Raw genomic sequence first — 27348 nt, 5'->3', positions numbered from 1 at the left:
AGATACTGTGAGAAACAACTTTGTCTACACCTGAGTTTTTCTTTTTAGACTTCTCTAAGAATTACTGGAGCAAAAGTAGGTAACGTTTTGAAGACTTTAATTCATCTTGCCAAATTGCTTTTCAAAAAGGTTGTACCAATATATATTCCCACAATAACCTGACATTTTTAAAAAGCAGCCTCAATGGTTTTTTATAAATACCACTCCCAAAGTTGCCAGGGTATGGAGAACAGCCCTCTCGTGTGCTGGTGGTGGACCTGACCATCAACTTTAGCTCTTCCCTGAAAAGTTGCCAGTTGCCTTTGTCCTAGGGAAACCCTGAGAGTCAATGTCTTTTGCTCATTAACAAGGTGCAATACCACAACCCAAACCATGTTCTTGAAACCATCATGGTGAGTGAAATACACAGTATGCACAAATACTCCCTTGAGGTTTGGGGATAGGAGTATAAGGAGAATGTACTTAGTGAACAGAAAGCTGCATTGTACCAAAACTACATTATTTTAACAGTATTTTCCCCTAGAGAGAACTTTCTTTACCATGATTTAGTGTATAGACATGCATGGAAATGCCGTTTCCTTCGAATCAATAAGTGATTTATGAGGGGGCACCATTCACTGGTCTGATATGATTTTGACCCAGAATAAGCTAAAATTTCTTTTTAATACATATGTCAATAGATTTTCCTCAAGCAAAAAGAGAAAGAGCCATTTTCACTGAAGACAGAGTTTTGGTCAGTTCCACGTATGGTTGTCATGAATTTTGGGCGATTTAGGTGCTTTATATGGTTTTGTTATTGTATTTCTAACATTGACTACACACAACTGAGACCTAACAGGGTAGCAGTACCCAGGAAAGTCAGTGATACGTTGCCATCTCTCGCTGTCAATTCTTGCTTTGTGTTCATTAGAATTAGATTTGTACATTAAGGAACCAATGTACCTTTAATGAAGTCTTTATGTTCTTTTCTAGTGAGTTCTTACAAAGGAAACTTGGGCACACTATACTACTCATGTGTGTGTTGAATTGAGTATTTTTTTCTATTTTCCATAATCCACTGGAGGCCACTTAACCAGGTGGTCTTCAGCACCAACACTTGCCTCTTCTGTTCAGAGCATTAAGCATCCATCTGAGTCCCAAGGGAGAGTCTCACTTTTGGAAGACTTTCTCATACCAAGTCCACAGTCATTGTTTTCAGGAGTTAATGAGAGGAGCCCACAATTTTTCCAAAGAGGCTGGGTATAATTTGTATGAGTGGCACTGATGTCAAGTAGGGAAGCAATAAGGATTGTTCTTTGGTAAACCATGATTGTTTTCTTCTAGTGTCAGGCATGGGTGGATCCATTAAAGAATGAGGGAAACATGATACTTCCGCTTGAAGGTAGACTTGGCAGCTCCACAATGGCCTCCTTCACTACTAGGACTGTCACAAATGCTTGAAGGAAATTGCTGTGGTTGTGGTAGGAAGTTGAGTAGAATATAATACATACCAGTCCCAGAGAGTTAATCAGATGTCCCTGGCCCTCCTGGAGCTGTCTGCTATTACATTTAAGAGTTCACTTCCCCAGCTTGAGCAAGAGTGAGATCCCATCTCTACCAAAAATAGAAAAATCAGCCAGGTGTCGTGGCACATGCCTGTAGTCCCAGCTATTTGGGAGGTTGAGGCAGGAGGATCACTTAAGCCCAGGAGTTTGAGGTTGCAGTGAGCTATGAAGATGCCACTGCACTCTAGCCTGGGCAAGAGTGAGACCCTGTCTAGGAGGGAAAAAAAAAAAAAAAGGTTCACTTCCCAACCATTTTGTCCATTCCTAAGAGGGGCTCTCCAGAACATAGTAAGTACAGTGTACACATGTTGCTAAGCCCATTTACCACAGATATCTTAAAATCATATGGTTCCTGCCTGTCTCGTTGTTGTTTTTTATATACTTTGTGTCTATTTCTACACACTGTGCACAGATTATGCTATAAAGCTATCTTGTGATAAGAAGAATTGAGAGAGGTTGAAACCAAATCTATCTCTATAGCTACAAGTTTCTCCAGAAATAGGTAAAGAGACCTATGTATCTTTTTAAAAATTAGCCATGCTATCCAGTTCCAGCTATAATGGTAATTCATAAAATCGTAGAATTTTAGATCCAGAGTATACGGGGGAAATGAGTACAATCTTCCCTCGGTATCTGCGGGTGTTTGGTTCTAGGACTGTGGCAGATACTAAAATCTGTGAATGCTCAAGTCCCTTATATAAAATGGCATAGTATTTGCATACAACCTATGCACATCCTTCCATTTATTTTAAATCATCTCTAGATTACTTATAATACCTAATATAAATGCTTTGTAAATAGTTTTTATACTTTATTTTTTACTTGTATTATTTTTTATTGCATTTTCCCCCCAAATATTTTCACCCATGGTTGGTTGAGTCCCTGGATGTGGAACCCACAATATGCCTGACTGTATTAGACCAGCTGTATTTGTCAGAACACTGGGCTCTAGGAAAAAAGTGTTTTCTGGTCAAACAAATTAGGGAAACTATGCATCCCTTATCTTCTTCGCTTGAATATTGACAATGAACAGTCAGTTGTAACCCAGTATTTTCCATACTTATTTGACCACAAGAGTCTCTTTTACCCTCTGTCATAACTGTTAACATCCTGCATGTAGGAAATGAGTACAGTCTCATCGTGGAGGTTCAGAAAATTAAGCCACTTCCCCAGCGTAACGGGGTCAGTAATGCCAGAGCCAGGGCGGGAACCCATCCACAGATGAGAGCCTCCCTCAGAATGGCTGCATACTTGTAGCCACTTGTAGATTATTTTTCCTTGAAATTTATTTAAAGAATTGTTTCTAAAGTAACTGGGATCCTAGTTTAATGTGGAGAGATTTTATCTGTTAGCAGATGGAAAATGTGCCAATTGGCCCATTCAGTTTAGTAGTACTCTTTATTCATACGCATCAGAAACGGAACCTGAATGGTATGCACGGTGGAGAACAAAACGTTCATGAGGCTTTCAGTCTAAGGGGTGGGGAAGGGAGAAAGCCAATAAGCAATTAAACAAGTAGATATGTAATTATAAATTATGATGCATGCTATGAAGAAAATGAGCTATGTACGTGCTGTCAGATTGAGTTTAAATTTGCAGTCACTTTTTAATTGACCCAGATTCAAAAGGGATCAATAGCAGCTGTTTTTATGGCTATCTTGGTACTCTCTGCCTCACTACAGCATGAACCACGTAATAGCCTCTCCTCTTCTTGTTTTCCCAGCCCAGTGGAGCAAAATGAGAGCGCAGTGAGCCGGGCCCAGCCTCTCTCCCAGCCGTCCCCGACGCCCACCATGAACCACTTGGAGGGTTCCGCGGAGGTGGAGGTGACCGACGAGGCGGCAGGTGGGGAGGTGAACGAATCGGTGGAGGCCGACCTGGAGCATCCAGAGGTGGAGGAGGAGCAGCAGCAGCCGCCGCAGCAGCAGCACTATGCGGGCCGCCACCAGCGCGGGCGCGCCATCGAGGACCCGCGCGCCCAGCTCGCGCAGGAGGAGGAGGAGCGCGGGGAGTGCCTGGCGCGCTCGGCCAGCACGGAGAGCGGCTTCCACAACCACACGGACACGGCCGAGGGCGACGTGATCGCCGCGGCCCGCGACGGCTACGACGCGGAGCGCGCACAGGACCCCGAGGACGAGAGCGCGTACGCTGTGCAGTACCGGCCCGAGGCCGAGGAGTACACGGAGCAGGCGGAGGCCGAGCACGCCGAGGCCACGCACCGCCGCGCGCTGCCCAACCACCTGCACTTCCACTCGCTGGAGCACGAGGAGGCCATGAACGCGGCCTACTCGGGCTACGTCTACACGCACCGGCTCTTCCACCGCGGCGAGGACGAGCCCTACGCCGAGCCCTACGCCGACTACGGCGGCCTCCAGGAGCACGTGTACGAGGAGATCGGGGACGCGCCCGAGTTGGACGCGCGCGACGGCCTGCGGCTGTACGAGCAGGAGCGCGACGAGGCGGCCGCGTACCGCCAGGAGGCCCTGGGCGCGCGGCTGCACCACTACGACGAGCGCTCCGATGGCGAGTCCGACAGCCCGGAGAAGGAGGCGGAGTTCGCGCCCTATCCGCGCATGGACAGCTACGAGCAGGAGGAGGACATCGACCAGATCGTGGCCGAGGTCAAGCAGAGCATGAGCTCGCAGAGCCTGGACAAGGCGGCCGAGGACATGCCCGAGGCCGAGCAGGACCTGGAGCGCGCCCCCACCCCGGGTGGAGATCTCCCCGACAGCCCCGGGCTGCAGGCTCCCGCGGGGCAGCAGCGCGCGGTGGGCCCCGTGGGTGGCGGCGAGGTGGGGCAGCGGTACAGCAAGGAGAAGAGGGATGCCATCTCGCTGGCCATCAAGGACATCAAGGAGGCCATCGAGGAGGTGAAAACCAGGACCATCCGTTCGCCTTACACCCCCGACGAGCCCAAAGAGCCCATCTGGGTCATGCGCCAGGACATTAGCCCCACCAGGGACTGTGACGACCAGAGGCCGATGGACGGAGATGTAAGTGTGTTTGGGTTCGGGCTCGCTCAGCTCCACGCGCGGCCGGGAGGGGAGGTGGCGCTCTGTGGCCTTGTGTGGCATTGGGAAATGACTTTATGGGATAAATGGTCTGTGGGGACGCTAAGAACCTTTCCACCGTAAGCCTCAGAAGCAGCCTGCACGTATGCTCCCGTGAGTGCTACACCAGCGGGAGGGAGTGCTGAATGCGCTCATCAGACCCTTAGCGGGACGCTGAAAATCGGTGGTTCCCACACTGTGCCTGGGGGCTTGCTGAGAAATGGATTCCTGGGCACACCGTCCCCCACCCCTCAGTTTCTTATTCAGAAGGTCTAGCATAAAGCCCGAGAATTGGTATTTCTAATGTTAATAAAAATCAAGTCTGGGTTGAGTAAGGAGCGACTTTATTAGAAAGGATTTATTGCAAAGGGGAGAACGGTACTGTTCCATTAGGGGGAGGCTATTGCCGTGGGAGAACCTCTGACCGTAAGATCTGCAAGTGCCTGTAGGGTTAGGCAAACGGTTTTATATATACAGGAAGGAGTAGCCAAGGCTAGAAAGAACAGGGTGTGAGAAAGTGGGATGGAAAGGATGTGAGTTGAACGCATTAAGACTTTAATCCTAGCGGTGGTTGTATGCTGACCAGAGTTCATGCACCTGGGAGAAGGAGAGAAGCTTAACCAAAGCTTGGTTAACAAGCTGTTCAGCTAATCATGTATGAAACAAAGAATGGGAATTTGGAGGGTCTGTGTCTGGCTTTGTCACAGGTAAACAAGGGCGCATCTTTGAGTCTTACCTAAGTAATGTGGGGAAGGGGGTTTCCTTGCTGTAAGCCATTTCCCAGGACACAAAAGGGTGAGGGGATTTCTTTCTTTTTATTATTATTTTTATTCTTATTTCAACATATTGTAGGGGTACAAAAGTTTAGGTTACATATATTGCCCTTGTCCCCCAACCCCAAGTCAGAGCTTCAAACGTGTCCATTCCCTAGACAGTGTGCATCGCACTCGTTATGTATGTATACACCCATCCCCTCCCCTAACCACATCTGCCCGACACCCGATCAATGTTATTCCTAAATGTGCACTTAGGTGATGGTCAGTGAAATCAATTTGATGGTGAGTACACATGGTGCTTATTTTTCCATCCTTGGGATACTTTACTTAGTAGAATGGGTTCCAACTCTTTCCAGGAAAATACAAGAGGTGCTATATCACCATTGTTTCTTATAGCTGAGTAGTACTCCATGGTATACATATACCACATTTTATTAATTCACTCATGTATTGATGGGCACTTGGGTTGTTTCCACATCTTTGCAATTGTGAATTGTGCTGCTATAAACATTTGGGTGCAGATATCTTTGTTATAGAATGTCTTTTGTTCTTTGTGTTTCCCCTTTGCAGGGCTCAGATAAAGTTCAGCATTGTCACTAACAAGTTCCCAAGTGAGGCTGCTGATGTCCCAGAACCACAATTAGAGAACCACTGCCTTAAAGCAATCTCTTAAAGATGTGGGATAGGTGGTTTAGGATTTCTCTTTGGGAAATGAAATCCTTCTGAGCCCTTTCCTGTCAGGGGTTTCTGCAGTTTTGTTTTGTTTTTTTTTTTTTTCACCCACCCTGTGCCTCACTGTGAGTTTCACAGGTATTTAATTTTCACTTCTGGTCCTACTAGGGCATCCTTCCCACTTTACAAAAGACATGTTTTCAGTTTTAAACCAAATTGTGTTTCATTGTGAAGAGTAACACAAAGCTATTGATGCCACTGTTGACATTTTATTTTCCATTTTTGAAATACCTAAGAAATTTGATAACAGCCAGCCTAGGTGTCACAATCTGTTCAAAATAAATCAAGAAGACTAACCTTTGCTCCTGCTACCTTGCTGTAAAGATTCTCTGTCTACTTCGACTATCACTTTTCCATTCTCTTGAATAATTTTTAAGCAATTTCATTTAAAAATGGATCTTGAAGTAAGAGAGGGTCAAGAGGTTAAAATCAATTTCATTTTAATTCTGCATTTTATGAGTGCATCAGGCTGTTTCTCAATATGTATCTTTTGGAGTGAGAAACCATTATTGTAAACTATTTGTTCATGTTCCTTATATATAAAGGGCTATGCAGGTCAGAGAGGTAGCATTAACCTCCTCTTTTAGTAATAGTCAACATTTTCTGTCAGCTGATTAAACTGCTGTCATCTTTAAGGAAAGGTTGGAAACCAGTAGTAGGCCAGGGAATTGCATCCTCCCCAGCAAGGGGGCAGCATTGGTTCTGTTAGTTCAGACTTGCCCTGTAGCTCTTCTCTGTTTTCTAGGCTTCTGATTCAGTGAAAAACAGGTGCACTCACATGCAGAATTCTCCTTGACTTCCAGCTGTCTCCAAGTTCCTCCTAGCTAGGAGGGACTGCAGCATTTTGCAAATGAGGTGGAAATGAAGCAGGTTTTCAAAAGTAGGGAGCTGGCAAGAGGCCAGTTTTTACATCCTTCTAGAAACTTGGAAAGCCATCAGAGGAAAAGCTACAGGAGCAGTTGGTCCAGATGCTGGCCTCTTCCTTCAGCTTTCTCAGTTGTATCAGCTCCTTGAAATGACCTGCTTAACCACATTGCAGCCTCACAATGAGCCCCTAGCACAGCCATGGTAGGGCCAGGAGCTGGCTTTTATTCATTGAACCAGGAGAACAACTTAGTCTCTTGCATGATGTTTCATTCAAAAGATAGAATTAATTATAGAACACTGAAGGATTCTTTAGGAACCCACACTGTCAGAAATCCAGCTTGATGCTAAGAAATCAGCAGGTAGGGTTTACTGGGTTATGAATAGTTAATACAAAGCAAAACCAAAAACTTGTGCTTTAAAATACTCCACCAGTCATTTTTAAACCATTTGAATTTGTGGGTTGTATTTCATCTGTCATGCCATATTTATAGGAAAGACCTTCACTTGCTATCCCTTTGCTTTGATGATATCATGGGAGGGGAGGAATATATATATGTTCTGTTGATTTCCACCTCAGCATCAAAAAATATTTACTGAACACTCATTCTCCATGTATGCTGTTACCAAAAGGGAAAGGCGCTATTAAAAGCAGTGTGGTCTGAAGTTGGCTGGGAGGTACTTATTAAAGATGCAAGTTACTGCCCTTCCTTTCCAAACCAGAATACCTGATATGGGGCCCAGTGACCTGTCTTTTTGTTATGTTTTATAAATTCTCCCTGAGATTCTTAAGCACATGAAAGGTTGAGAACAACTGACTTAAAGGGAAAAAATGTATTATCTGGGCAATTTCCCCATGTAAGAGCTGTGGATTTGAGACTTAACTAAATCTTTTATTAGCATAAATACAGTGTTAACAAAAGGATTTGTCCCACTGTGATTATCGTCAGCAGACCTGCAGAAGGGACTCTGGAATTCTTATTATAAAAGCAGCACATTCTCAAAATGGCAAGATCAGAAACTACAGTGAAGCAAGTAAGGAAATGAAAGACACCTGTATTACCACTCACCAGAGATCATTGCTAATATTTAAATCAGTGCTTTTAACACTACTTTTAATTCCCCCAGAACTTCTGCACCTTACACTTGGAGCAGACTGGCATTTCTTTGCTAGTGAGTTGTATAGAATGAGAAAATGGGATTGTTCATCCATAAGAACTTACCAAACACATATTAAATGCTCAGCACTGAGAGAAAATAATTGTCTTCTAAAAATTTCTAGGACAAATTAGGATGGACGAGGATTTTAAAAAAGAAAAAAATAATAATAAAAATTTGAAGAAATATTTATGTGTTTTGCCTTCTACGAAGGAGTTTCACTTTTCCAGGTAAATGTTTGATAACTGTCTCCCGATCCCCCTCTTGAAACATATTGATAATGACTGACCAGTTCTGAAAAGCCACAGCCTACTGATCTCTTTAGGCAACAGACTCATTCTGAGTAGACAGCAAAATCAAAATGACAGTAGACTCAGAGATTGATATAGCAAGCACCCAGTGGCGATTGGGCGGGTTTTGGCTCCTTTGAGTGGTGTGTTGTGCAGCTTCAAATAGTGTTTATCTCTCCTCTCTCCTAAAACTCCAATAAAGTGACAGTAAAGTAATGCACAAAGACTGAGAGAGGAAATACCAGCAGATGAGAACAACAAAATTTTGGAACACCAAAGTGGTAACTGGCTGTGGTAGAGGTATTAATGCTCCCAGTATTTCCAGTTCTTCTCTTTCTTCAAACACAGAAAGGATTGTACTTCCTCATCCCCTAGAACTTAGACATGGCCAATGAAATGTGAGCACTGAAGTGTGTTGCTTCTAAGTGAGAGTAGCTAAGACCACACTTTCTTCCCCCATGGAAACAACCCCCTCACGTTAAGATGGCGGCATCACAAGATGGCAGAGCCTCTGTCAGCACAGGTGCCGCCTGACCACGATGAGCAGGGCACCCTGCTGACCTCTGTGGGACCTTGTGCTGTGAGAGAAGAATCAACCCTCACTGTTTCAGGCCGTGGGGATTTTGGGGTGGTTTGTTACAGCACAGCCTGGTCAATTCTGACAAATACATTGATGAGGTTTCTGTTTTCTCTCTTCTACTAAGTGTTTGTGAGGATTTGTGCAGTAGACCACCCCCAAGAAAGGCTTGGGAATTTGAGACACCAGATAGCTCATGCAGCAGGAATATGGGGGTGTGGTTGAAGAAATAAGAGGATTATTGGAAGGGCTGTCATAGACATTAGACTTCCCGATGCCTTGTCCAGCCTGTGCAGGCAGGTGACTCCTCTTCCCCAAAGAAGATGAGAGGCTTCTATAAGGAAAGGGTGAACCAGAGAAGCACTGAAAGTAGGGCCGCTAGCTACAGTTAGAAATGGGAACAGAGGGCCTACGAAGCAGTGAGATCCCAAGAATGCCTTAGAATTCTTAGTCGTCAAGCTTAGAACCCAACCCACTGGGACCTCCAGTCCCCAGCAGGTTAGAGATTCTTCTCTGAGGAGACAGGTCCAAAAGAAAATACCTACAGATATTGATGTTTGGGGGTTTCCCGGCACAACACCTGGATCCTCACCTGATCACTCCGTAGTAAAGGCTCCTGGCACTCATGATCTTCCAGTAGGCTTTTTGGGGACCCACTCTTAAAATATGAATGAACAGCAATGAGCACCAGACATTTGAAGAATATGTCTGACATGAGAGACAAAGACATAAAGCAAATGCAAAAAGACACTTGGAGAAATAAAGGCAGTGCTCAAAGCAGGAAACTATAGAACACTTGTAATCAATATTTTCAAAAAGTAGAAGATAAGGGAGCAATTAAATTAAAATAGGATGCCATTTGTAAAAAAAGAACATTCTAAAACAAAGGAACTCTTTAAATAATATGGCAGCAGAAATTAAAAAGAGAAAAAAAAATCTTCAGTAGAAAGGTTAGAAGACAAAGTTGAAATCTTCAAGGCAGTAGAACAATGACAGCAAAAGAATGGAAAGCAGCAGGAACATAGATAAAATGGAGGGAAATTTTGAAAGACTGTATCTTAGAGCCAAGGGACATGCAAATATCAAGATTAAAAGAGTCTACTGGATACCTGTCCAGAACAATGAAATAAAAAAGACCCATAGAAACTTCAGAACAGAAGAGAGAAAGAGAAGATCCTACAGGCTTTCAGAGAGGTAAAAACAGATTACAGATGATCAGGAATCACAGTCGTGGTGGACTTCCAGCAACTCCAAAGTCAATTTTTAAATCATGCTTCTTGGGGCATCTCTTTTCCTTCCTTGGCCATTAAGTATTTCTAAGATATTTTTCTAGTTCAGGATATGGTGATTGATCTTCCTTTAAAGAAATAAATCTCTGTGGATTGTCCTACACAATTAATCAATTAACTTGCTGCTTTATTGTTTGCAACGCTAGAAACTGGGGGACCTTCTCCCAGGCTAATTTCCAGCTCACTGGGAAGGTAGAATAAAGATGTTTTCGGACATGCAGGATCCCAGAAAATTGACTTCCCTTGCACTCTTTCTCAGGAAACTACTAGAAGATTGCTTTCCCCGAATGGAAGCATAAGTCTGGAACAAAGATGTGAGATCAGGAAACGAGGGATCCGGCACAGGAATGCAGTAAGGGGAATCTCCAGGTGATGAGGAGATCCCAGGATGATACCTCTGTAGGCCACAGTAGCCACCAGTCCCCATGTGGACTAGAGCTTGGAGGGCTCTGGTTAGGTTTCTAGAAAGACTGGAACTGAGAGATTTCCTGATACGCTTGTACCGACAGATGGTTTTAGGAAAGTTTGGCATAGATTATTGCTTAGTACATAGGGGACTAAGCAAATGGAAAAACAACTCAATTATTTACCTCAGTAAAAACAATTGTTATGCAGACAAGAAATGCAATAATAATATTTGTGTGGCTCAGCAGGGAAGAGCAATGCAAACACTGATTAACCAAAAATAGTTAATTTTGAGAGGATGAGGGTACATGTAGTATAAAAGAGGCAAATCTTTAGTGTTTATAGTAGAAGCCAAGAAATAGTGTCTAAATTGACAAATCAAGGCCAGGCAGTATAGACATGGTACTTATAAATATGGAAGTAAATACCAGAAGCAAATATTAGAAGAGTTGGGAGTGGGACTATGGCGTGGGGAAGGAGAGAGAAAAAGACTTCGGTTTTTGCCATAACCTGTATAGAATTGTTTGACTTTTAAAACTACATTCATGTATTTCTTTGCCTTAAATGGAAAATATGAAAGAGTTGGAAGCATTCTTCAGAGATCACATATTGCACAAAGGGATCATCTCATTGTTACTGTTTTCTTAGAAAAATAGAGATGGGCAAACACTTCTGTGCATTCTGTGTACAATTTGTAGGAAATAACTGCTTTATTATGTGGTGAGATTAGTGTGCTAAGGTTTTCATTTGAATTTCATGCAGTGTTTGTGGTAAGCACACACACTCCCATTTGGCTTACGTGACACATACAAGAGTAGAGAAATAAAAAGTAGGTCAAGGTGGGGGCTGTATTACTTATGGTGAAGAACACTAATTGGTAACTAGATTTACACTTGACAATGAAAAACCTGAAGAGTTCAGGAGCTATGGGTGTGATAGTGTGCTTTGTTTAGAAAGTTCAGAAACCACAGAACGTTTGTGGGAAGGATAGCAGCAAGAATACTAACTGCAGTGGGAGTGAAGCTTGCTGGGGTGAAGTGTGGATGCATTCATTTCTCCCCAGGGCTGTGTACGTAAGTAGGTTAATGGTCCTTTTTTTTTTTTTTAAGAGAAAGAGTCTCAAACTGTGTCATCCAGGCTGGAGTGCAGTGGCACAATCGTAACTTACTGCAGGCTTGAACTCCTGGGCTCAAGTGATCCTCTCACTTTAGCCTCCCAAGTAGCAGGGGCTACAAGCCCAGCTAATTTTTTTTTTTTTAATTTTTTGTAGAGATGAAGTCTCACTATGTTGCTCAGGCTGGTCTTGAACTCCTGCCTCAAGTGATCCTCCTGCTTCAGCCTGTAAAAGTGGTAGGATTACAGACATGAGCCACCATGCCCAGCCGTGGTCCCTGCTTTAAAAATGAAATGTTTCTGAGATACCTCTTTTAACCAGTGTCCATTTCATGGCCCGTTCTGCTTAGGATCTGCAGTGAAGTGTCATATCCCTGCCAACTGGGAGTCATGTTCTAAGTAATAGAACTTAGTTGTCAATAACAACAGCAACAGAATGAGGCATTTTTCTGTGAACTGTGAGGGCCTGGCGTGGATGGGGTAATTTTTTTTTTTAAGATGTAATGATCCTACTGTTACGTCTTTTAAATGGAAAGGCTTGACCTTGAAATCCCATTTGAAGAACAGATGATTCACTTCAATCATGAAAAAAACAAAAAGAGTTAGGAGAATGCTTGCTTTTGCTCTCTCCTCCTGAATTTGAAATATTATCTCCAATTATTTTAACTCACCTTAGGGTTTCTCCTGTCAGTCCAGCTTCAGGCGAGTCCTATTGCCTGTCAGGGTGTCCCCGCTCACATCAGACTGTCACATCTCGGAATCACCTGAGCAAACCTTGTCGCTGATCTGCACACCAGACGGCAAGTTCTCCAATTACTTTGTGCTCTGTAGAATAAAAGAAAGTGACGGGCAAGATTGATTTTTTTAAACCCCCAGGCTCCAATTTTTTCTCTTCACCTGACCCCTCTCCCAAGAAGACTCTTTCTCAACTTTTTAATGGATTGTCTCACCAGTTTGTATGTGAAACTGTCAAGAAATGATGGGACAAACAGCAGGGAAGGAAATGGACAATTTAGCCGGACAGAATTTTGTTGTCACTTTGCAGTTAGATGTCAGCACACAGGGCCGCAGTTTGGGTGTCCGACATGCTCACTTAATACGTGGGGGGTCAAGAAGCTGCCCAGAAGTCTTTAGAAAAATCGTATCATCCCCGCCAACTGTGCGCTGTCGGTATTTTCTGTTGCAAGTAGGTGGGGGCTGTGAAGGGGCAGAGGAGACAGTGCAGGGAGAGGAACAGATACATCATGGATAATTGAATTCCACGTGGAACCCAGTCACGTGCTGGGGCCCTTGTAGCCCCGGGGAGTTATGAAATGTGATTTCTTTATAAATAGGATCATCTTTAAAATAAAAAATGCCAAATCTTCTCTTACCCAAACTGGCCTCCACTCCACACTTGTTGCCACATTGGCTCCCACCTCTAATCCAGATCTCATTGCCATTCAGTAAAGTCAGGGCCTCACTCTTTGAACACAAAGATTCCAGGTTCCAGACTTCCCGATTAGAATCTCTGGAGGTTGAGTCTTAGCATAGATATTCCTGAGGCCTGGTTGAACTGGCAACCAGCTACTTAAACTGTGGACTATGGGTTAACACATAATTCTTTAGTATCTCCTGTATTAGCCTGTTGCCTCTATAATTCACTGTTGGTCTTCCGAGGACAAAGGCAGTGTCTCATCCTACTTTTGTGTCTCTCTCAGAGCAAGTCTCACGAATTGGAGGCTCAGTGAGTATCCATTCCATGTAACTCTTTGCTTGGTGGTTAACCTGCTGCAGTTACCTTGAGGGGGTCACTTGCTTTCCTCCCAGGCTTCCGCTTCCTCATCAGTAAAATGAGTTATCAGATTTATTTCCCAGGGTGACTATGAGCAAAAGATGGTTTTGCACATGTTGAGTCCTCTACGGACATGTGAAATAAGAATCACAGTTCGGTGTTTGTTACCTTAGGAGGTCAAAGCCTGCTTAACATTTGGGGTTGGCCATTGGCAAACTAAATTAGCAGTGGATGTAACAACCTTTCCTCATCTTCCCTGGGTGGTTGTTTCCCCTCTGCTATCCCCAGCACTCAGATGTCTCACTGGGCTGCACATCCTGGTCAGGCCCTTCGGTGACCCAAGTTCTTATCTTTTACCTTAAGCAGCAGTATGTCATCAGCCTTTTTTTCCAGGGTTGGTCTGATTAAGTCACACTAAACTGCTAAGTAGTGATAGAGGCGACATGCACTGCCCCTTTTGGATAACATTTACCTTTTATTGGCATCCTGCTCCTGATCCCAGAGACCAAGGACAAAGTATTTTGAGGCAGGAGAAACCATTTCAGCACTAACACTTCTTAGTCAGAAACCAGCCACTCCCTTGCGGAGAGGGAGGTATCATCAAAATCCTGGGAAGTGAGGGCTTGGTGTGAACACCTGCCCTGATCATAAACACTTTTGTGCCCACCTTTTTTTTTTTTTAAACTTTGAGAAAGATGATGTAACAAGGGTAGACAGCACCCCGGCTTTATCTAGGGCTTGAGTTAACCGATGTCACCCCTGCCCTGCCCTGAATTCAGTTTGCTGCCAACATGGATTTTTTTTCCCCGCCGTTGCTAGGAGACTATTGAGCAAGGTCAACAGTACATGCTAATTCATTAAGACTTGTTAGCAGCATCTTATCCCGTTGACCTTGCGGTTGTGTTGTGAAGCTTACAAGGGCGAGTGAAAAGAACCGTCTTGCTGCAGAACGATTCCGTTTTTGTGACGGATTCTTGTTAGGGTCTTCTGAACTCAGAGGTTTCCTGTTGTCGAACCACACCTCCTTGCAGAGCTCAGGCCAGCCACAATTTTTCTAGGATCTGGATAGCAAGGGATGGAGTTGAAATGGGATCTGAAGTCAAGCAGACAGAATTTAGGATGAATATGTGTTCTGTTGGAGCCCGATTTCCCCAAGTGGATCAATTCCTGGCTGGAATGTGATGTAGTCTTGGGGAGGCGGAGGGTGGTCCTAGGATATTTAGCTCCCATGTGTCTCCACTTGTAGCCTGAGGAGGACTAGACTCCAAGCAGCCTTATCTCAGTTTGTTCTCACCTGCTGTGAAAGAGTATACATCCCAGTGTTGGCTCTGAAACCAAATTTGTTCTCTTACATGGTTTAGACTATTTAGAAAGAGGGGACTGGCCAGCCCTGCAGGTCAACATCCCAGAAACTTATCCAGAAGCACAACCTTAGAACCAAAGCATCCACTGCCAGGCCAGCAAAAATGGGACCCAGTGTATTTTACCTAGTAGACCTCAGAAAAGGATGGGAAACCTCTCCTTAGGCAAATGAACGATATCAAAAGAATAAACGTGTTCTCAACCGTCTTTCATGCAAAGTGCTGTAAAGCAGCAGTCCCCAACCTTTTTCGCACCAGGGGCCAGTTTCATGGAAGACGATATTTCCACAGACTGGGGGGTGGGGGTGTGACATGGAGCTCAGGCGGTGAGCTCAGCCTGTTTCCTAACAGGCCATAGACCCATAACGGGCCTTGGCCCAGGGATCGGGGACCACAGCCATGAAGTGATTGAATTGAGCTTTTATTTATTTTTTTTTTTTCTTAGAGAAAAACCTTCGATCTGTCGCCCATGCTGGAGTGCAATGGCATGATCGAGCCACCATGCCCGGCCAAATTGAGCTGTTATAGTTGTTCCCCTGCTAACACTTTTGGGTTTAATTGAGCACGAGCTACCTATAGGAATAGGAAATAGCACCTGACCACAAAGCTACGCTATTCCTCATTTTGCCAGTGAGCTAGAGAGAGTTGTGACTACTGTCCCTAGTCAAAAATTGAAAGTGCCTCCTACAATTTATCATCCACTCATTCAATAAATATGTTTTAGTTCCTTTTATAGATCAGGCTCTGTGCAAGACCCCAGGGATACAGCAGCCACAGACGGAGGCTCTGCCGGTGCAGAGTGTCCAGTCTCCCGTAGGCCAGTCCTTTGTGAGGCCCCGAACTAGACCTCTGAGCCTCCTCAGCCCTGGAGGCTGCCATCTGAATCTTTACTTGGTGTCTTATCTGTCTACTGCTCTATTACAAATTGCCCCAACACTTAGTGGCATAAAACAACCCACGTTGATGATGTCACAATTTCTCTCCATTAGGGTCTCTCAGAGGCTGCAGTCGTCTCAAAGCTGTCCCGAGGAAAGATCTGCTCGTAAGCTCACACGCTTATGAGCAGGATTCAGCTCCTCCCAGGTGGTTGGACTGAGAGCCCCAGTTCCCCCCGACTGTTGGCCAGAGGCATCGTCAGTTCTTTGCCACGTGGTCCCTCTGCCACATGGCAGCTTGCCTAATAAAGCATGCAAGATGAGAGGGCCACACAGTCTGACAGCAAGATGGAAGGCACAGTCTTTTTTAACCCAATCACAGTGACATCCCATCACCTTTGCAGTATTTTATTGCTTAGACTAAGTCACTAACTCACGCTCCCTCCCCAGGGAAGGCATTCCCCAGGGGTCTGAATACCGGGAGGTGGAGCTCGCTGGGGGCCATCTGAGAGGTCTGCCTACCACATTTGCTATCTGTCAATATCTATGCCCAGCAAAGAGCTGCTGGGCCGGAATTTAGGGCAGAGCAGCTGCTGGCCCTGCCCTCCCCCACTGACCTTGTCAGCCAGTCCCACCCCCTGGGCTGCACTTGTGTTGTTGTCTAGCTGAGAGTAGGCAGATCTGCAGATCCCCAAGTGACCACTGGAGCATAAAACCAAAGTGGTGTACAAGGGAAGGAGTGTGAGAGCCTCGCAGACCTGGGCGGTGGCTGTGGCAGAGAAGGCCAGGGCTGGGGAAGGCTGTGGAAATGGGAGAGAAGGGCTGTTGTCCTGCGGGAACAAGCTCATCCATGGGGCTTGTTCATAAGGAGAGGGATTTCAGCTTTATCCTCAAGGGACTGCTGTCGCCAAAAGCATTGGCTGTGAAGACACTCTTATAAGTTAAGGCAGAGCTTTTCAACCAGCGTGCGGATGGTCCCCCTGAGCTTTGGGGACGGGGTGACCTGGGCTTCCTGGCATGTTGCCTTCACCCCTGCGCAGCCTCATTCAGGGCTCCAGGTCCTCTCCAGTTGACTCAGTGTCTCGTGCGAATATTATCATTTCTCTGTGTGCCATGACTTCATAATGTTGGCAAGCACAGAGTTAAGGGGTCTTGCTGTTGCGGGGGGTGTGTACAGGAGAGAACAGGCCTCCAGGCTGGCTGTCATCCCAGGGTTTTGGTTTCTCCCGTGGCTGTGGCGTGAGGCTCCTATTCTTTAAGCTCCCGTCTCAGCTGCCTTCTCGCGGCTGGTGAGGTTTTCCATCACAGATGCCATCCATTATTGATGAGGCATGGAGAAGGGGGTCGTGAATAATTAAGCAGGTTTCAGGTGCAGGATGAACATTAAAGGGAAGAGACAATGAAAACAAAAGAGCCCGGGAAGGAATTCAGAGTTCTGTTGCGCCAATAGGGCGCTCTGTGTACGTGCGTTCTATAACTTTCCGGAAGGCCTAGCAGTTTTCTTTGAGTCTGTCTGGCAATTTTTAAGTCTCATGTGTGCTGGTTGTTCTCTGGCTAATAACTGAAAAAGTTACAGGGTTTCCATGGCAGCAGTGGAGCCTCTTAAAGGCTTCAGCCTCCCTGTCCTGGGCCGTTCATAAATCCAAACCAATGCAATTTTCCAGACTGATAGTGGGGAAAATGGCTTCGCCGTGAGCCGGGGAGAGTTAAATGGTAGGAAGTATTTAGTCTGGACACTGGAGAATCAACATCCTAAGATTTTTGTCTTTTATGGAAAGAAGAAAGTGTTTTGAGAGATGCCCGGTGCTGTAAACTAGAAAGAAATACCTTCTGCAATGCTCATAAATTTGAAAGGGCTTTCTTGAATGGTGGCTGACAGCTATAGGACTTGCATCAGACTGATGCTGGTGGTAGTAGGTGCAATCTGACTGCCAGCAGGAGTGTTCAGAAACACCAGAACAACAAGGAGAGAGTAGGGAATGCCTGGGTGCACCCTCCCTGGCCCTGTTTCCCGTGGTGGTCTTCTACCTGCGAAACCCCACTGCTGCCTCTGTGTGCATGAGCTCCCTGCAGCTCAGCTCTACCCATGCCTGTCTTGACCTTCCTCTGGTCTGCTCTGGTCCAGCTCTTGAACTCAATTTGGGATGATCTGTTGGTTTGGTTCCAGCCATACTTGGTGCAGCTGGCTTGCCATGTCCCTGTATTCAGGCTATAGCACAGGCTGCCAGAGGCGCTCAGTAAACGTGACAAGGCATCCTGTGACCCAGAGAGAGGCCCAGGCCCTGGCTGGCCACAGCATTCTCCAGGGTCTCACCACATGCCCAGGTGCATCTGATGCCAGTCCGGAGCGAAGCTCTTTTTCCCCAGCTCCCACCCCTTCCTTCCACATGAGTCGGACGCTTTTTCACAGGTTCTATAAACGTAGCAGAGTTTGGAGTGTGTGAAAGTTTCTGGTAGCACCTCGGAGCCAAGTTTATTTTTCCCAGAAATAGTAGGTGCCACTGCCAAGGGGGGTAGGCGGCTCCTTGTCAGAAGCATCAGCTGATGATGCTCCACCAGTGACGCACGACTTCCCCGGGGCCACTCGGGCACCGAGGGGTTAGTGCAGAGGGGTTGGGCACCCAGGGAGGTGGTCACATCTCCTGTTACCAGTTGCATGATTGATGTGGGCATCTAACATCACTGGAAACAATCCACCAAACAGGCACCGAGGTCAGGAGTTAGCCTCAGCTTGCAAGTGCAGGCACTAGCACTGGCCCAGCTGCCCAGACGGCACCCGGAAAGATGGAGAACTTTTGGATGTACCAATTTGAGTGTCACGAAGAAGAGGTAGGTGGTTCCTCAGGCTTCAAAATGACATTTGGTTTGGTTCTCTTCTCCTCGTCCTGTCAGATTGTGAGTTGTTCTCTGAATTTTCCTGGACAGTAGGAGTAACTGAGCACAGCAGGAATAGATGGGGGGCATGGCATCCCCCAGGATGGCAGGAAATGTCATCAGGTTTGCCTGTGGCTTGGAAGTCCAAGATGGCCAGGAGAGAGAAAAGGCTGTTTAATCACATACTTAGAAAGGGTGCTTGCAAGGGTGTTGTGCCGGTTGTGTGTCCCTGTCAGCACTGCATTCTGATTCTCCACGTTCTAATAAATGAGTCACTTTGGTCAGCACAGCCTCCAGTTTCCATGCTCTGTTATGTCTTTTGTTTCCGTGATGCTAATAACAATGAACCGAGATTAGTACCTCGCACACGAGGAGCTACTTTGCTGGCAAATGAGGCAATGGGTATAATGTAGCCTTGTACAGTGCCTGGCACACACTATGCCTTCTGTAAATGGTCACTGTCGCTGTTCTTAGCAGGTAATGTGTTATTATAGCAAATTGTGTGCTGTAAGCTGCTCTTAGTACACATTAAAAGTGGCTTTGGTTTTTCCTCCCACTGAGCTCAGGGCCTGTGGCCTGGGAATGCAAGTGTGAGAAGACAATCAAGGGATGCATATGGACTTAAGTGGGGACGTGAATACAGGGCTTGTTCATTTGCCCAGATTGCACAGCATTCCAAATAAAAACAGTGAGACTGTTGCAAAGGGAGAAAGGATAACCTTTGTTTAGAGATCAGCTTTATCAGATAAGTTGTTTTACTCTTACACTGATGACTCTGGTTTATAGATAATTGGCTAATTTTCCTTGCCTTTGAGAGTGTGGCTTTAGGAATCCCTTGATGCTGATAATATGAATTATTTCTGTGGCCCCAATGATGAAATCGCCCTCGGTTTGAGATTCAGCTGTGCAAGGCTCTCTAAGGTGCAGGGTGGTCTTTACCCTGTGGTTTTAACATGGGTTTAGCTGACTTGGGGCTGGGAACAGAAGGGCTTTGCCTATGGGAAAACAGAGAACAGAAACGGTTGGAATGTTTTAACTGACAGTTATCTCAAAATGTTCCATTGGTATTAATTGAATCCATTATAAATATGTATATAAAACAATTAAGCCCAAGCTATTATCATTTTAATGACATAATTATACCCCTACAATGCCTATGATACCCTTCCTGCTTTACCACATTAAGGAAATACAAATGTACATTGATAATATAGTTTGCATTGAGAGTGAATAATTATGGATTTCTTAACCAGTTTCGATTTCCAGAAGCACAAACCTGTCTTGGGGCAAGAAAAAAAACTAAGCATACATTTGGATTTTACTTTTATATTTCTAACATGGAATAAGGTTAATTTAAAACAACTTAGATCAGTGAAAGAAACAATGTACATTGATTTGAGAAAAGAGATAAAGCCGGATAAACCGATAGCATAAGTGGAAAAGCTATTCGAGTACGATGGAACTTGAGAAGCCCCACGCAATCTCAAAACAGAAGTTTCCCAGAAGAACTAGGGTGTGTGCCCCGGCCTGACCTAGGTAACTATACCTTCGAAATTCCATATAGAAAAAGGAGTAGAACCAGAATGTTCAGGCAGGAAAGGAATTGAATGACCAAGTGCTCAGTTACAGTCTGTATGAAATGCCACCTTTGGGAACACTTGTCCCCATTACTGTATCCACAATACTATTCCAATCATACGGAGATGCACACCTTGCAAGTGCTGTCCACAGGGAAGGGAAACAGACCGTGATCAAGAACCAGTGAAGGCCCATTAGCTGCTTGTGCCAGTGACCTCATGAGCACATAAGTGCAATGCTACATGTGTTCAGACCTACTCTGTATATAACCTATGTTTCATTTCCTTTTTCCTCTGATACAAGATAGGTGTCTATGCATCTGTGTATCCTTCCATTTATTCAACACATTTATATATTTCATGGGAGGCTCTCTAGTAGGCATTTGGAGAGGGAAACCTGTAAATTAATCATAAATCCTACCTTCATGGTGCTTATTAAAATATGGTAATTAAAATATAATGATTGTCCTATAGTATTATAATATTTTTATAAGATACAAGGGAGAGAGTAATGTGCCGTAAGAATTCTGTAGATAAAATGCGTGCAAACCATTCTTACAGGAGGGGGGATTCCTTTCACTTAAGAGAATTGGGAAGACTGCATGAGAGAGGTCGTGGTTGAAATGGAAGTGGACAGCCTCGTGGACCTGTGGAGTTCAGACAAGAGCATAAACGACAGGACTGAGCAGAAACACGCAGGTTATATACTGGGAACAGAAAGTATTAATATTAATAGTTCCATTTGAACTGATGATAGAGAATATATAAAGTATTAAGGCCAACCCTTGGAGTGCCTTAAGTGCCAAGGTAAAGAGTCTAGAATGTAATCTATAAGCAAAAAAGAATGACTAAAGATTTTTGAATGGAGGAATGACTTGCTCAGAGCTTGTTAAAACTGTGTTTAAAATGACAGTAAATAAATACTTAGTGAGAGGGTCTGGGGAAGAGGTTCATGAGCTCCTGGTGCTACAGTCCCAAGTAGTATGTTGGCTGCGTGATCACCTAAAAAGGGGAAAAAAAAAAAAAAACCAAACACCTTATTCTCAGGTTCTATGAATTGTTTCACACATGTGAAGTTACTAAATAACTCATTCCCAGGTGGGTTTGGCAAAACTGTATAATTTTAGAGAATTATTTTCTCCTACCCTTCATTACAGTGAATGTTTGTCACTGAGTTGCCTTGGAGGAAGAGGGCCAGCGCGTCCTGAGACTTGTTCAACTTGGCTAGAGCAGGCTGGGGTCTTTCACCAGGTGTCCTAATTAGTGATGTATCAAGGTCACGTGTGAGCTGTGCTATAAATTGACAATAGAGTAGTTCGTATGCAGGTTATTCTCTTTCGTAAATCAATTAATATGATATTAATAGCATCCCCCCTCAACCTTTGTGTTCGGAAATGCTTTCTTGGATGGGAGATAGTGAACTTGCCAGAAGTTGCTCACAGCAGTTGGAATGCCCCCAGCCTCAGCCAGTAATGAGCTGTTTCTACCAATGTACTATTAAGAGTGTTGGGGCTTATGAATTAATGTGGAGTCTTTTGGGTATGATTTTATAGAGCCTTTTGTTCACTTATATTTTTATCCTTGGATAAAATTTTAATAAGGAAGAAACAGGATGAGAGGAAGAAAACATCCCCATGGGTGTGTGCTGCCCTTGTGAGCAGTCTCCCAGAGGGAAGAAATGATTTTTGTAACTGTTGGAATCATAAAAGACTAATACTGCTTGAGTGCTTTGTACGTACCCGGGCACTGAGCCAACCACCAGTGTGCAGTTAATTCTCCAGTCAACCCCAGGAGGTGGGTAGTAACTTTTTCCCATTTCTCAGAAAGGATCAGAGAGGATAGATAACCTGCTCATGCTCAGGGCCAGGAGTGGTAGAGCCAGAATTCAGACTCTGGTCTGCCAGACGCTGGGGCTTGAGCATCTAACCACTTTGCTATCCTGAAACATACTTGTTTAAGCCACAGTAAACCATTAAAATATCTAAGTCTTTGTCAAGGGAGACATGTAACTTGTGCTCACTATAATCACACTATGCTTTTGAAAATGGGCCCTAATATTGGAGAGCCAGGTCGTGGTGGCTTTGAAGGCTAGACCTCTTATCTTAGGAATTGATTGGTTGGTTTTTGGTTTTTGTTTTTAACTTCAGCCAACCAGCAGACTTTGTTCTCTAGGGCCTTCTGTGTCCTGGGCACTGTGACCGGGAAGGATTCTGTGTCTCTTCCAATGGAGGTGTCCCTGGCCCAGCTGCTGCAGGCAGTCTCTCCTCCTGCTTGCTCTCAGGCTCTCTGTTCATGCCTGGCTTGGCAGATGTCACGTTACACTTTAACCGGGGGAAGGGGTGTTCTAAAGCTGCGGTCCCCAACCCTTGGGCCTATTAGGAACCAGGCCGCAGAGCTCTCCCTGCCTTCCCCCCACCTCTGGAAAAATTGTCTTCCAGGAAACTTAGGAAGGGGGGGTGCACAGCAGGAGGTGAGCAGTGGGGGAGGCGGAGGGGGCAGCATATTTACAGCCACTCCTGATCGTTTGCATCACTGCCTGTGCTCTGCCTCTCCTCTCCAAGTCCGTGGAAAAATTGTCCCTGGTGCCCTGCCTTTACAATCTGCCTCCTCCCATTTCTGAAAACATACCTCCTTCCTTTTGTTCTTTGGCCCAGTGTTAGGAACACAGGTAGGCACTGAGATGTCTGCTGAAGGAATAAATGAATAATAATTATTCGTGTGCTGCTTTTCCTCTTTACAAGCATAGCCTGGAAATCCCTGGAGCCATTTTCCTGTCTCACCCCGACCACCAGCTATTCAGTCTTTGCCCCTAGGAGATGTTCTATCAGAATGAAAATGATTAGCTTCCCCTTGGGATGCTTTTGCATCCCTAGGCCACCTCTGGCTCCAGCGCCAGTGGACAAGACAACCCATTTCTTGTCTTGACGTTGAAGAACCTAAGTCTTCAGGCTAGGAGCTCTGCTCTGTGGAGTCCCAGAGCTGAGGTGGTAAAATTTAGATCATAGTTTTGGACAGTCTGCTAGAACATAATCTGCAGAAGACAAGTTGTTGAGCTTAAGGAGACCTCTTGTAATCACGCAGAGAAGGGAATTATGGGTAAGGCATCTCTGAATGCTCCATCCTAGATAGATGTCCACGTTCAGCACTTACCTTTGTGAATTCCCAATCCAATCCCACATTTGCTTCCCACCCCCATAGGCAAATGATCTCATTGTTTAATACTGAATATCCATCCAGTAGCCCAGAAGGCATGAGACCCCAGACAGAGGAATATTGGCTAGATTTTGCCTCCAATATATTCTTTGAAAGTAAAAAAGTATTATGTAACTTGTGGTTTTTTCCTCCGCTTTTATGAGTGTATCAAGGTAGAAGTTGGAGGTAAGGTGCAAAGGGCTTTTAAGGCAGACATTGGGGATGAGTTGAATACTAACACCATTGTTCAGGCTTCACGGGCACTGTGTCTGTTCCGAAGGTGTTTGTCCACCCTTGACATTTCGACAATGGTGTGAGGATTTGTAGGCTTCCACCAGATGGGGTCCTCTCATTTGGAGACAGTTTTCTGCTTCAAAAGAGCTTTGCTAGAGCCCAGGTTAAAATCTTCACAGGCAAAGACCATTTCTGTAATTCAAAATGCAGACTGAGTGTTCAACACACAGCAGTGGAAGGGTGCTAGAAAATAATCAAAGAAAGCAGTGGGTGGATCTGTAATGTATCTGCTTCCCATGCAAGTTGGAAAACATTGTAAAGCTAGAGCTATATTGAAATCATTTATTCAGCAAACATTTACTGAGCGCCTACTGGTTACAAGACCCAAGGGTAGGCACTTGGATGATGAAAACCAATGAGACAAGGTTCCTACTGCCCAAGAGCTCTTGGGGGTGGAGGGACGTGCATGTGAACAGATAATTACACAACAGACACATGCCGTCAGAGAGAAGTGCACTGCGCATAGCGTCTGAGAAGGCTTCAGCCAGATGAGTGCTTTTGAATTGAGCATTGAACATGGGAGGGAATGAGGGAGAGGTCTCTAAGTGGAGGTCGTTAATTGCAGGTGCAATGGAAGGGAACGTGAATGAGCTCGAGCACGTGCAGAAGGCTACAGCCTCAGCTGTCGGAGGGGAAGGGGTCCCTGTTGAGGTTGGCGTGGGTCCCACAAGCGCCTCTGTGAGGGCAGTGCCTCGTTTGTGCCTCCTCACCGGCGTCACATGGCGGGTGCCCAGCGCTGGTCACCTCACTTTCCTGTGGGGTCTGATCTCCCTCTCTGTGCTGCTGCTCGTCGTCCAGATGCCCTGTCTTCCCCCATCATCCTAAGGTCATCCGGCGCCCACTAAGTTGTCAAGAATCCATTTTTAGAAGACTTGGAGCAATAGAGAAATAGGAAATGTGAGACACTCTGGGGGATATTTTTTAAATGCTAGCGTTACACAGCCCTCAAAACCAAGCAATTAAAGAACATCCAGCTGCACTGGCTTCCCCAGGGGCTGGAGACCCTTAAATTCTTGGTGACAGAGGAAATTACTTGGGGGCAAAAATATAGAGCCATAAATACCTGAGGATGCTCTTCAGATTTGAAAAACTGGCAAAATTCAGAGGCATTAAATTCTCTTGAAGACTTCACTGCATTAATATTGAGTAAGCCAAACATAGAGCTAAATCAGTAAGTACCCACCAGTGCTCTCGGGTGACGAATGAAAAATCCTGTGTGTTTCTTTTTAAAGGCACACAGGGCTGCTTTATTGTGGCCAGGGGCTGTGGGGCCTAGGGTTCTTTATGGCTGCTGTTACCGTGCCTGCCCTCTTGGCTTTACTGCAGAGAGTCTGATTTCTGCATGTGCATATTTAAGGGGCTCATTGGTCCTCACCTGGCTGCCCAGAATTAGGTATATGGGGTCACGGGAAACCGATCCAGGCCTTACAGCAATGGGGTAGGATTGCACGACTTCTTAGTCTGAATGATAGTGAATCTCACTGCATCATCTTTCTGTGCATTTGGTGTCCCCTATATTTCCTGTAATTTAGACTTTTTTGGAAAAGATTGCTTTTTTTTATTATTTCACACAGTGCTCACTGAGAGTGTACCCCACCCCCACATCACTGCTATGTGAAACATTCTCCTTTCCCAGGGGAGCCAGTGTCAAGAAATCAGACTCAGGTTCAAGCAAGCACCAGTGTTCTCTTGCTTTCTTTGGCCAAGGTCACATCCCCATGCTTCCTGAGAGAATACATCCTTGTGTGGTTTCTCTCTGTTTTATGCCTCCTGTCAAACACACCAGGACACTGTGAAGCAGGGCATCCTTCCTCCCAGAGGACCCTTGCTGCAGAATTCTTAAGCCTCTCTGTGATGCACCTGAAGATGCCCTTCATCTCCCAAGATTTCAGGAGCACACAGCATTGTTTGGGTATAGGCTGGGGAGTATTTTCAGGGCCTGTATGAGTCCCATCCCCGTGCTTGCTTGCTTTATTGGGTCATCAATTCAGCATGTATTTATGGAGCAGCTGCTGTGCATGCCGACCTGGGTGCTTCATAGTCCCCTCTAGCAGAGCCTGGCGGTACAAGGAGCTGGGGCCCCATCAACTGAGGCAATACCATACCCAGGAGGGGCCATTCTCCCTGAACCTATTTTTCTAAGCCTTATTTTCAAACATGCTATTTGACAAAGGATTTTTGAACTGTTCATCCAAGGGTAGGTGGTTTGGATGCTGAAATGCTGAAATTCCTCTCCATGTTCAATGGCCTGTGCATGAAATCTGACAAAATATCCAAAATCTGAACTGACTAGGAAAATTACAGGTAGTGTGGCTTTCAGCCATCAAAATCAGTCCCAGCTGCCTCTTTAAAAATATGCATTTTAATTTTTGCTTTTCCATTCGTATCATTTTGGGCAGGTGATTTTATAAGACATTTGGTACCCTGAGTGTTTGCATCTTTCAGTAAGAAAATAATTTTTTAAACATATTTATGTAATACCCTTAGCTCTATTCATCTAGTACTTTAAGTTTGATATTCAACTTTTTCTATATTTTCTTTCAACAGTTGGCCTAAAGGGAAAAAAGACCCAGAGCTATAAAAGCTCCTTTAAAAGTGTAGCAGGAATTGAGAAAGCAAGCTTGAAAACCCCAGGTGTTTTATGTATGGTTGGCAGTTTCTCTCCAAAGAGGCTTTCTCCCCGCTGAAATGCCCGTGGGGTTGTGTTCCGCTTTGCTCCTCTCTCCCAGCAAGGTGTTTCCAAGTCCCTCGGGTTCTCACTGTGTTTATCCTCTTGCTGTGTTCTAGTCTCCATCTCCTGGCAGTTCCTCACCCCTGGGTGCCGAGTCATCGAGTACACCTCCTCACCCCAGTGACCCCACGGAAGCCTCCACAAATAAAGAGGTAGGGTGCCGTTTTGTCTCCAAAGCTGTCAGCCCGTTTTGCTTTATCCCAATACTACTGCATGCTTTCTAATACAGCCCCCTGCAGAGCCTCCTGACCCAAGTTAACCTGGGGAGAAAAATTCTGATTTCTCCTCTCCAATGTGCAATTCATCCAATTTGGTAGCCACTGGCCACGGGTGTCTAATTAATGAACAAAATGAAAAGTTCACATCCTAAGCACACTAGCCACATTTCAAGTACTCGGTAGCCATCTGTGACTAGTAGTTACTGTATTGGATGGGGCAGATTACAGAACATTTGAATCATTGCAGAAAGTTCTGTTGGACAGCACTGAACCCTGGACACCAAATGCTGCATGGACCAGCATCCTTCCTCATGGCACTACGTGCCTTCTGATACCATGGATTTGCAGTTGCTGTGTGCTTTGGAAAATGGGTTGGTTTCTTAAACACCCATCTATTTGAGGCCCAAGTGAAATATGTTGCATAAGAACAGGGTGACCACGTGTCTCAGTTTACCTGGGGCCTGGTTCCAGTTCCCACCTATTATCCAAGCAGCCCACCTAGTGAGTGCCCCGTCTCACTTTCTACAATAGTGCCGTCCGGCAGAACGTCGTGGTGATGGAAATGTTCTACTTCTGTCCAGTATGGTAGTCACTAGCCTGATGTGCCTTCTAAGCCCTGGAAATGTGGCCAGTGGGACTGAGGAACTGAGTTTT

The 27348-nt window shown here is 45.2% G+C and overlaps 1 protein-coding gene across 1 annotated transcript in view; it reads left to right on the top strand.

Annotated features, from left to right (window-relative positions):
* The first annotated feature begins 3250 nt into the window (after window positions 1-3250).
* Window positions 3251-27348, top strand: part of APBA1 (amyloid beta precursor protein binding family A member 1) — a 60239-nt gene continuing 36141 nt past the window's right edge. Inside the window, exons 1-2 of the mRNA XM_045562407.1 lie at window positions 3251-4537; window positions 26533-26628. Coding sequence (XP_045418363.1) covers window positions 3338-4537; window positions 26533-26628 — 1296 coding nt within the window. The 5' untranslated portion in view covers window positions 3251-3337. The remainder of the gene's footprint in view (window positions 4538-26532; window positions 26629-27348) is intronic.

The sequence above is a fragment of the Lemur catta genome, chromosome 10 (genome assembly GCF_020740605.2).
Source record: "Lemur catta isolate mLemCat1 chromosome 10, mLemCat1.pri, whole genome shotgun sequence".
NCBI classification, from domain to species: Eukaryota; Metazoa; Chordata; class Mammalia; order Primates; family Lemuridae; genus Lemur; species Lemur catta.
The sequence above is the reverse complement of the archived record's forward strand: the minus strand, read 5'-3'. Positions and strand labels throughout refer to the sequence as shown.